Source organism: Trachurus trachurus, assembly GCF_905171665.1.
Source record: "Trachurus trachurus genome assembly, chromosome: 6".
NCBI lineage: Eukaryota > Metazoa > Chordata > Actinopteri > Carangiformes > Carangidae > Trachurus > Trachurus trachurus.
In genome coordinates this window covers 33,032,453-33,044,563 of record NC_139897.1, presented here as the reverse complement: position 1 = coordinate 33,044,563, position 12,111 = coordinate 33,032,453, and the positions used below count along the sequence as shown (strand labels likewise).

Here is a 12,111-nt window from a genome sequence, read left to right as displayed (position 1 = left end):
AGAGACAGCAGGAGGACTATGTAGCTGATCGAGGACGGAGAGTCGAGGTGCCGGTGAGAGGGCGAAAATAGCAGCCGGAGGTAGGCGAAGACTTACGGACGGATGTTGGAAAACTCAGGTAGCCTCCGCTCTCCGGAGTCAATCGCTGCAGCCAGGTGTTATTCAGGTAGCTTCCGCTTGCTGTGGTCGCACTCTCCGGAGTCACTCAATTGCAGGTGTTATTCAAGCAGCCTTCAGCCGTATGCCGAAATATCCATAAGGATTATCCACGCAATGATGTGAGGAATTGTCCATACAGTGACGGTGTAAGCAGAGTAAAATGAGTGAGAAGCGAAAAAGCAGTGAGAAGTGAGCTGGGAGCTGCACACGCTCAGATGAGGAAAATAGGACGATCGGACTTTTCGATTGTTAAAAACAATAGCCCGATAAGTCTATATTTTAAGCTTGTTTGTAGCGGAAGCTTCTCGAAGCTCCTCTTCCTGGTCCGTCCAAATCTCGCGTGATTTGCGCCGGCGTCAGTGCGGTTACTGCGAATCACGCGAGATTTGGACGGACCAGGAAGAGGAGCTTCGAGAAGCTTCCACTACAAACAAGCTTAAAATATAGACTTATTTAATTTTTTTCGGGACAATTACACAATTTGGGGCTTCAGCACAAGACGGACATTACATACGAGCATCATGGAGGTATTTGGATGTTTTTTTTGTGTGTTTTTTTACGAAGAGCTCTGGTGTCCCTTTGCAACCGTGATATGGACATGCACTGCTACGCCAAGACCCCCTGTAACTCAGAGAAGGGACGGTGGACTCTGAAACTTCTTCCAGCCCTTAGTCAACATGAGGGTGAGTAGATAATGAGCGAAATATCATTCTAGGGTGAACTATCCCTTTAACTTAGAAGGGTATAGAAACTAGTTAAAAAGCGACTTTTCTACTGGGTCGAACTGCCGGAGCTTAAGCGACCGACGCCATCTTCTCGGTCGCTGCTTAGCGCCTGAGACCATTTAAGGGGTGGTTTGTTCTTTTATTTGTTTGTCTTTTCCCTTTTTTGTATTATTACTATTATTTGGAATATGTCTGTGTGTTTAAATTAAAATAATTTAAAAAAGAGTGACCGGTCCATGGGAAAACCTATTTACTTTAGACCTGGACCTGGACCTGGACCTTCAGAGTCACAGTAAGAGACCTAATAAAACCCAGAACCTGAGTGTATGTGTGTGTTCTTGTACTTACTACGTTGTGAGGACCATCAAGAGTTTTTAACCAACAGAGTGAGGACATTTTTGGGAAGTGAGGACATTTTGGCCGGCCCTCACTTTTTCCAAGGGCTGTTTGAGGGTTAAGACTTTAGGTTATAATCAGGCTTGGGGAGTAACGGACTACATGTAACGGCGTTACGTAATCAGGATACAAAAAAAAGGTAACTGTAGTCCGTTACAAGTACAGAAAAAAACCCTGTAATCAGATTACCGGTACATTTGATAAAAACGGAGATTACTTGTCTGATTACTTCACATTTTAAAAATCAACCGTAGAAGCCGCTCGCCGTCTCGTTGTATTTCAGAGGAGAGAGAGCTGCTCTGCCTCTTCTGCCCGTACGGTGTGCGTGTGGCTGAGGCTACGCTGCCTCCCTTTGCGTAACTCTACTGAGTGTGAGCGGCACGTAAGTTCACGTTGCTTTCGTGAATTGTAAACACACAGACGCCCCCTCGGTTTTAACGTCCAGCAGTTTAGCGGCTAATTCAACCGCAGTGATGGATAACTGTACCGGAGAGGCTAAACAACTTCACGAGCTTCATTTGAGGAATAAACGGTAGCTTTTACCTGACGGGAGACCGACGCCTGAGCTACGGTAGCTAACAGCTAACAGCTAGCAGGTTACAGACTTTCTCTCTCTCTCTCTCCCTCTCTTTCTTACGCACACACGCACGCACACACACACACACAGCCCAGGTTGTCTGTTGTAAACCTTGTAATAATAGCTTGTTGAGTACTATTGTTGCTTCGGTTTGATAAAGGTTTGTTGTGTAGCTAATGTTAGCGGTGGTCCAATATCACGATCCTGTTATTGATGAGTTGGGTTTTAATAACAGCTGATCTGTGTACTGTAGATGGCGTGGATTGTGATTTGAAGGTGTTGCAATGCACACATTTATTTTAAGACTTATCTGTGCAAAGTGCAAACCACTGTGCAAAACCTGTCTACGTGGATTGATGCGTGATGGCTGCGGTTTGCATGTTTGGTATTAAAGTAATCCAAAAGTAACTAAAAGTAATCCGTTACATTACTTTAATTTTGTAGTACTTAGAGTAAGTTACTAATTACATTTTTTAACAGGTAACTTGTAATTGTAACGGAATACATTTTTAAAGTAACCCTCCCAACCCTGGTTATAATTAGGTTTAAGTTAGGTTAAGAGTAATGGTTAAGGTTATGCATTCTCGTTATGCTTTCTTTTCTTTCTTTTCTCACCTCTTTTTGTTTATTTATTTATTTAGTGCTGTTATCATCACTACTACTTTTATTTTTACTACCAACATTTTCCCTGTTCTTTTCATCTTTTTCCTTCCTTTCTTTTTTAATTTTACATTTTTATACCTTGCACAAGGTATGCGATTATTATTTCTTGACTGTGCTTCAATTATGTGTTAGATCAAGGTGAGGTCATGTTATAAGCCTTTCAGATTTCAGACCTCACCTGCACATTTATTTTTCATATTTTTCTTACTAGTAAGAGAGATAAGTAAATGTTTTGTTTTATTTTTTATGTGTGAAAAAAAAAATGCATTATGTCAATGAGTGTCCTCACAAATATAGCATTACAAGCATGTGTGTGTGACGTTACCGAACAGGAAATTACTTCCTGTTTTGTGTGTGTGTGTGTCCACTGATCAGTGATCAATGTGATGATAATAAAAACATGTTTGTGTTTGCAGAGGTCAGAACCACAAACTGAGAGGAGAGTCTCCAGGATCCATCTGTCTGTCCATGAAGAGTGACTGGTCCAAAGAGCTTCCTCCAGAATTCAGTTCTGGACCTGGACCTGGACCTGGACCTGGACCTGGACCTGGACCTTCAGAGTCATGGTAAGAGGAGGTTTCTACTGTAAACTGAGCTGAAGATGATTCAGTCATTAGACTCCTGTGAAGGAAACAGAGAGAAACCAGGAACCAGATCCATCAGACTCTGAAGGTTCACAACAAACCTCAGAGACAGAAACATGCACACACACTCTGTCCATCAGACTGATGAATGAAGAGATTCAAACTAACAGGGAGTTTGTTTTAAGTCCAGATTTAAGGTCAACAGATAAACAGAGACAGAAACCAGACCAGTTCAGGACCAGGTCTTCATTCAGCTTGTCTCTCTACACTCGTCTTCCTCTACTTTCTCTCTCTCTGCTCCTCTGCTTACTGAAGCCCCGCCCTCTTGTGGTGGTTAACCAATCAGAGCTCAGATGTGGAGCTGTAACATGTTGTTGATCCAGAAATGTCTTGACAGGAGGAAGAGGAGTGGTGTCTCTGTGGACCAGCAGCTGTCCTGCTGTGGTCTCTGTCAGGACGTCCTGAAGGATCCAGTCTCCACCAGCTGTGGACACTGGTTCTGCAGACAGTGCTTCACCTCAGACTGGGACCAGTCTGGTTCTTCAGGACCCCCCTCCTGTCCCCAGTGTGGACAAAGACCCAGAACCAGAGGTGAGCTGCAGACAGCCAATCAGAGCAGCTGTGGACAAAGTGATACTGAACATCTGTCTGCTGATGTGGTCATTTGTGAAACCAGGACCTGTTGTTTTCTCCAGAGTCATTGGTCCATCACACAGCACTGACATTTAAGATTATGATTCAAACCTTCTCTTTGTTGTCTGTAGTTTTTCTGGAGCTGATGAAAATAATCTGATCAGATTGTCAGACTCTCTGTCTTCAGTCTGACTCTGTCTCTTCTCTCTCAGCAGATCGTGGTCTGCAGGAGGTTTTAGATCAACATAAGATCAGTCTGAGGAGCAGATGTGAACAAGTGACTGAAGGAACTGAGGGAACAGGAAGTGGGACCCTCCTCAACAGGATCTACACTGAGCTCTACATCACAGAGGGACAGAGTGAAGAGGTTAATACCCAACATGAGGTGAGACAGCTGGAGACAACGTCCAAGAAAAAGACCCTCCATGACACTCCAATCAAGTGCAAAGACATCTTTAAAGACTTACCTGTCCAACAGAGAGAGGACGTCTCTACAGTCTCACCTGTCCAACAGAGAGAGGACGTCTCTACGGTCTCACCTGTCCAACAGAGAGAGGACGTCTCTGCGGTCTCACCTGTCCAACAGAGAGAGGACGTCTCTACGGTCTCACCTGTCCAACAGAGAGAGGACGTCTCTGCGGTCTCACCTGTCCAACAGAGAGAGGACGTCTCTACAGTCTCACCTGTCCAACAGAGACCCATCAGAGTGGTTCTTACCAATGGCGTCGCTGGCGTTGGAAAAACCTTCTCGGTGCAGAAGTTCACTCTGGACTGGGCCGAGGGCTTGGAGAACCAAGATGTCAGTCTGCTGGTTCTGCTTTCGTTCAGGGAGCTGAACCTGATCAGAGATCAGCGGTTGAGTCTTCTCAGGCTGCTCCATGTTTTCCATCCAACATTACAGAAGGTCACAGCAGAGCAGCTGGCTGTCTGTAAACTTCTCTTCATCTTTGACGGCCTGGATGAAAGCCGATTGTCACTGGACTTCAACAACAGGGAGGTTGTGTCTGATGTCACACAGACGTCATCAGTCAACGTGCTGCTGACAAACCTCATCCAGGGGAATCTGCTTCCCTCGGCTCTGGTCTGGATCACCTCCAGACCTGCAGCAGCCAATCAGATCCCTCCTACATGTGTCGACAGGGTAACAGAGGTCCGAGGCTTCACTGACGCCCAGATGGAGGAGTACTTCAGGAGGAGGTCCAGTGATGAAGATCTGTCCAGAAGAATCATCTCACACATCAAGACGTCCAGGACCCTCCACATCATGTGTCAAGTCCCAGTCTTCTGCTGGATCAGTGCTACAGTTCTGGAGCACATGTTGACCACAGACCAGAGAGGAGAGCTGCCAAAGACCACGACTGACCTGTTTTCACACTTTCTGCTATTCCAGACAAAGAGGAAGAACAACAAGTACGGTGAAGGACATGAGACGAGTCCACAGGAGCTGACGGAGGCCGACAGGGAAGTTCTTCTGAAGCTGGGGAGGCTGGCGTTTGAACAGCTGGAGGAAGGAAACATCATGTTCTACCAAGAAGACCTGGAGCAGTGTGGTCTGGATGTCACAGAGGCCTTGGTGAACTCAGGACTCTGTACTGAGATCTTCAAAAGAGAGAGTGTGATCTTCCAGAAAACAGTCTACTGCTTTGTTCATCTGAGTGTTCAGGAGTTTCTGGCTGCAGTCTACATGTTCCACTGTTTCACCAACATGTACACACAGGTCCTGGAGAACTTCGTTGGTAAACAACATTTTATTTTAACCTTGGATGTCTTCCTGCAGGGAGCCATGCAGAAATCCCTCAGCAGTAAAAACGGTCACCTGGACCTGTTTGTTCGCTTCCTTCATGGCCTCTCTCTGGAGTCCAACCAGAGGCTGTTAGGAGGTCTGCTGGGTCAGACAGACAACAGTCCAGAAACCATCCAGAGAACCTACAACAACCTGAAGGAGATGAAGACTCATGAAATCTCTCCTGACAGAAGCATCAACATCTTCCACTGTCTGACGGAGATGAAGGACCAGTCAGTTCATCAGCAGATCCAACAGTTCCTCAAGTCAGAGAACAGATCAGAGGAACTCTCTGAGATCCAGTGTTCAGCTCTGGCCTACATGCTGCAGATGTCAGAGCAGGTTCTGGACGAGTTGGACCTGAGGAAGTACAACACATCTGAGGAGGGACGACGGAGACTGATCCCAGCTGTGAGGAACTGCAGGAAGGCTCGGTGAGACCAGACATTAGATCAGTAGTTCACATAAACAGAGTTTTTCTTTTTTTTACCATTATTTTTAGTTTGACTTTGAAAACATTACGTGAGGGATAATATAGAGTGAGCAGGCTTTGCTTCAGGGTCCCGTCCATCCTGTGAGAGTGATGAGGATCATTGTTTCCTGTCAAACTCAGTCAGAGAAGATGAGCTGAAGCTCAGATGTTCATCACATCATCACGTCCTGTCTTCAGATGCATCAACTGTGTTTTTACTGCAGCTTTCATCTGATTTGATTCTGACACATTTGATATTTTCTTTCTTCACAGACTTGATGGTTGTAAACTCTCAGAGAGTCACTGTGAAGTCGTGGCCTCAGCTCTGAAGTCCAACCCCTCCCACCTGACAGAACTGAACCTGAGTGACAACAACCTGAGTGATTCATCAGTGAAGGTTCTGTGGGCTGGACTGGAGAGTCCAAACTGTAGACTGGAGACTCTGAGGTGAGTTCACTGACTGGACCTGTTGGACTTTTGTCTGTGTTCAGTTAAAATGTGTGAAGTTCAGTTCGAAGCACATGACATTAAAGGAGTTTACTTCCTGTCCACGGTGTCTGTGAAGCAGCCTCTGGTCACATGACTCCACTGTCAGTGAGGGGTCAGAGGTCAGCTTCAGACAGTGGACAGTTTCTCCTGAGCCACTGTGACTGTGTCCACAGCCTCTGGACCTGAAGCTTCTTCAGCTCTGAACAGATGATGAGACACTGAACGCTGTCAACAAGGAGCTTTGTCCTCAACTCACTGCTTTTATTCTTTATTCAGATTGGAGCGCTGCAGTTTGTCAGAGATCAGCTGTTCTTCTCTGGTCTCAGCTCTGAAGTCCAACCCCTCCCAACTGAGAGAACTGGACCTGAGCTACAACTACAAGCTGCAGGGTTCAGGAGTGAAGGATCTGAGTGGTTTTCTGGAGAGTCCAGACTGTAGACTGGAGACTCTGAGGTCAGTTCACTGACAGTTACTGTTGTAGATCTTAGATCTTTGATCCACAAATGAACCTGATTGATCTTCACTCAGAACTTGAATCATTGACTTTGATGTCATGAATGAAGGATGTTTGAAATACTTGTTGTCTCATGTTTCCAGTTGTTCTTCTCTCTCACACTGACAATGACCTGTGTTTACACAGATCCAAGTCTTAAACATGTGCAACACCTTTTCCCCACAATCCATGCCGTCCTGACATCAGCTGTTATTAACACACAACTCAAATCAATAACAGGATCACATGTTGGAGCACCGCTCACATCACACAACAAACCTTTAACAAAATCCACACTCAGACCTGAGCAACAAGGATGTTAACTGTACACAACAAGCTGTTATTACAAGGTTAACAACAGAGAAGACACACAACCTGGGCTGTGTGTGTGTGTAAAAGTGTCTAAGTGTCAGAGAGAGAGTAGGATAAAACTTGCTAACTGTTAGCCACCATAGCTCAGGCGTTGGTCTCCCATCAGATAAAAGCTGCTGTTGTTCTTCAGATGAAAGCTCATTAAGGTGTTCACCTCTCCAGTGGAGCATCACTGCAGTTGAATTAGCTGCTAAACTGCTGGAGGCTAAAAAGCCACACGTCTGTGTGTTGACCATTCACCAAGGCAATGTAAACAGAAGCGCAGCTCAGACATGGTGCAGTTAAGTTAAGAGACAGCGTAGCGTTGTGCCTTTTAACCTCCATGTGAACTCTCTGTGGGAACTTACTGCACATGTGCAAACAGCCACATACACACCGTACTGACAAAAGAGGCAGAGCAGCTCTGTGCCTTTGCTCTGTAATACTACACATGGCTGAGTGGTTTGTGCAGCTGCTGCCTGGACAGAAGCTAGCTCTGTTTACTGGCTTTTATTAGACCATGAAAATCACCACATTCTGACACATTGAACTTGTAGTAAACTTATCTGAAAGTCAAAAAGAATCCAACTTTAGATGAAGTGAATAAATCAAAGCCCTGACAGCACGTCACTGGTTTTTATTCCAGTCTCTGTTTCTCTTCATGTTTCACCTCCACTACAGAAACACATGTGATGTATCAGACATTATAAAACGGAAAGGTGAAATCCGGCGATCTGATTGGTTGTTAACCGTGGTATATTGAGCATATACCACGGCTACTATTCTAAAACCTTATCACAGCGTAGGCTATCACTCCGCGTCAGGCACGTACTTTTACAGTCTATGGGCACGTATGACTGGTATGAATGGAAGTTGTTGTCATGTATCCATGACAACGGACTGTTGCAGTCCATAGCAAAAGACAGCTGATGCTTTTACGATGTTAAAAAAACGGACTAAAGTAGTTGAATTCACATGTTTAAAGTTGACGTTCACCTCTTGGGAGGGTTAACAATGATAGAGGGGACTGAGCAGTGACTTTCACCTGAAAAAAAGCGGAGGAAAAGACGAGATGCAGAGCTACTTGGAGCTAACGTCTGGAGAGGTGGGACTATTTTTTTCACAGTGAGGCTATTTTATTGGATAATATGTATTTCTGGTTGAATAAACCTACATGAAATTGATTGCGTATCCCTCTTTTATATTGCCTTCATTCGTAACCGTTTTATAAAAGCAATATATCACTCCAGTCCGTGGTATTTGCTCATTATACCATGGCCTGTCGTGATATATTGCTTAAATAACTGATCTATAATCAATAGCTGCTGGCTCCACCTCTTTCCTGAGGCTCTGTGTTGTTTATAGTGAAGCATTCCTTTTTTTATTTCTAACCCTAACCCCCGGCCGGTCTGTCACTGAAAGCCCCACTAGGATGACACACTGAACACTGTCAACAAGGAGCTTTGTCCTCAACTCACTGCTTTTATTCTTTATTCAGATTGTGGGGCTGCAGTTTGTCAAAGATCAGCTGTTCTTCTCTGGTCTCAGCTCTGAAGTCCAACCCCTCCCACCTGAGAAAACTGGACCTGGGTAACAACAGAAAGCTGAAGGATTCAGGTGTGAAGCATCTGAGTGGTTTTCTGGAGAGTCCAGACTGTAGACTGGAGACTCTGAGGTCAGTTCACTGACTGTTACTGTTGTAGATCTTAGATCTTTGATCCACAACTGAACCTGATTGATCTTCACTCAGAACTTGAATCATTGACTTTGATGTCATGAATGAAGGACATTTGAAATAGTTGTTGTCTCATGTTTCCAGTTGTTCTTCTCTCACACTGACAATGACTCTTCACTATCAGCTCATTTCACTCAGTCTGATCAATAATCAATGATCTTATCACTGCAAGTGTGTGTGTGTGTGTGTGTGTGTGTGTGTGTGTGTGTGTGTGTGTGTGTGTGTGTGTGTGTGTTGTAGTCAGTGTTTAGTCCAACAGGTATTGATCAGATATTGATTGTATATTGACCGACTGATCTGAGGTCAGCAGCAGCTGATGAATCTGTGCTGACATGTGGATGATGTGTGTAGAAGGCCACATGATGATGATCCACAACAACACAAGGACAGAGTCCCTCTACTCATTTACACACTGATCATTGATCAGGACACATCTGATCAATCATCAATCATTTCATCTTCTTCTTTTATTCTTTATTCAGATTGGAGAGCTGCTGGTTGTCAGAGATCAGCTGTTCTTCTCTGGTCTCAGCTCTGAAGTCCAACCCTTCCCACCTGAAACACCTGGACCTGAGCAACAACAACAGGCTGCGGTATTCAGGAGTGAAGCATCTGAGTGGTTTTCTGGAGAGTCCAGACTGTAGACTGGAGACTCTGAGGTCAGACTCTGTTTTATTTCTGTGCTCAGATGAATGTGATGTGAAAGTTGTGTTGATACTGAGCTGAAGACAATGAGGCTGATATTCTACTGATCAACACTGAGGCTGTAGGACAGGGTAGGCAGGCGCTCACAGACCAAGACCAGGGCTGTGGGGGGGTCGGCACCTCAGACAGCTCATCACACAAAAACCTCACAACAAACACATTTATGCACAATGGTTTACACAGATCCAAGTCTTAAACATGTGCAACACCTTTTCCCCACAATCCATGCCGTCCTGACATCAGCTGTTATTTACACACAACTCAGATCAATAACAGGATCACATGTTGGAGCACCGCTCACATCACACAACAAACCTTTAACACAATCCACACTCAGACCTGAGCAGCAAGGATGTTAACTGTACACAAGAAGCTGTTATTACAAGGTTAACAACAGAGAAGACACACAACCTGGGCTGTGTGTGTGTGTAAAAGTGTCTAAGTGTCAGAGAGAGAGTAGGATAAAACTTGCTAACTGTTAGCCACCATAGCTCAGGCGTTGGTCTCCCGTCAGATAAAAGCTGCTGTTGTTCTTCAGATGAAAGCTCATTAAGGTGTTCACCTCTCCAGTGGAGCATCACTGCAGTTGAATTAGCTGCTAAACTGCTGGACGCTAAAAAGCCAGGGGACACATCTGTGTGTTGACCATTCACCAAGGCAACGTGAACAGAAGTGCAGCTCAGACATGGTGCAGTTAAGTTAAGAGGCAGCGTAGCGTTGAGCCTTTTCACCTCCATGTGAACTCTCTGTGGGAACTTACTGCACATGTGCAAACAGCCACATACACACCGTACTGACAGAAGAGGCAGAGCAGCTCTGGGCCTTTGCTCTGTAATACTACACATGGCTGAGTGGTTTGTGCAGCTGCTGCCTGGACAGAAGCTAGCTCTGTTTACTGGCTTTTATTAGACCATGAAAATCACCACATTCTGACACATTGAACTTGTAGTAAATTTATCTGAAAGTCCAAAAGAATCCAACTTTAGATGAAGTGAATAAATCAAAGCCCTGACTGCACATCACTATTTTTTAGTCCAGTCTCTGTTTCTCTTCATGTTTCACCTCCACTACAGAAACACATGTGATGTATCAGACAATAACCAGAGGTGGGTAGTAACGCGCTACATTTACTCCGTTACATTTACTTGAGTAACTTTTTGGAAAAATTGTACTTCTAAGAGTAGTTTCAATGCAGCATACTCGTTACTTTTACTTGAGTATATTTCTTCAGAAGAAGCGGTACTTTTACTCCGTTACATTTAGCTTCATTCCGGTCGCTACTCGCTACTTTTTCTTATTGATCCAATGTGCGATCTGTTTGTTTATGTTTTAAGGGAGATACTTCTGAGCAGAGCGATAGATTCTGAGCCTCTGTCACGTGACTGCGTTTCACCAATCAGATGTTGCCACTCGCGACGTTTGCCTCCGTTTAACCAATCAGACAGAGCCAGGCAGGTACATGACCGCACACAAAATCTCCGCGGTAAACAGGACGGTCACTCCGCCTCAAATTTGAGAAACTGTGGCTAGTAAATGATTAGGATGACGTCAGCCCCGGTATGTCGTGGATAATAGTGGATAATGTCCGTGAAGGTTCTCAGTCATCCAGGTCATCTTATTCTTCTTCCTCCCTAGGAAGTTTAAACCCCATACACACCTGGAGACACATGACTCCTAGTCACATGACCACCCCCCCAGTTTCGGGGGTGTGGTTATGTGACTTTGGTTTCACTAGAAACCAATCATAGGACCCCCCCCCCCCCCACACACACACACAGTCACAGATAGACACACAGACACACACACCCACACAAAGAGCTTATGGACAGTTCATAGATCTTTCATAGATAGGCCTATGTAAGTTATTGTGGCTGAATTTGTCTTCATTTATGTTACTTTGTAAAAAATGTCATTTATGCTTTTGTCTTAGTTGTTAAATGTTGTTCTTTGGCAATATCTAGATTTTTTCATTGCTATTATATTTTTGTGTATCAGATTAGGCCTACATTTATGCGCTGATAATTAAACGAGCAAATCAGAGGTTACTCAGCAGTTACTCAGTACTTGAGTAGCTTTTTCACCAAGTACTTTCTACTCTTACTCAAGTAAATGTTTGAATGGCTACTTTTTACTTTTACTTGAGTAACATCATTCTAAAGCAACTATACTCTTACTTGAGTACAATTTTTGGCTACTCTACCCACCTCTGACAATAACTGATCTATAATCAATAGCTGCTGGCTCCACCTCTTTCCTGAGGCTAAGTGATGTTTATAGTGAAGCCAATCATCCCATAATAAGCAGGTGTGTGTTTCTACACGTTAGTTGTCATGGTAACAGAGTTCA

General features: G+C 44.5%; 2 protein-coding genes across 2 annotated transcripts in view; both read left to right on the top strand.

Annotated features, from left to right (window-relative positions):
- The window catches only part of LOC310987961 (uncharacterized protein), a gene marked incomplete at its 3' end in the record, with an annotated part of 132,801 nt that overhangs the window by 13,382 nt on the left and 107,308 nt on the right, over nt 1-12,111 (top strand). The window lies entirely within an intron of this gene.
- Nucleotides 1-12,111, top strand: part of LOC310987541 (NACHT, LRR and PYD domains-containing protein 3-like) — a 136,013-nt gene that overhangs the window by 107,700 nt on the left and 16,202 nt on the right. The window contains exon 13 of the mRNA XM_083973849.1: nt 6,758-6,934. Coding sequence (XP_083829975.1) covers nt 6,758-6,934 — 177 coding nt within the window. The remainder of the gene's footprint in view (nt 1-6,757; nt 6,935-12,111) is intronic.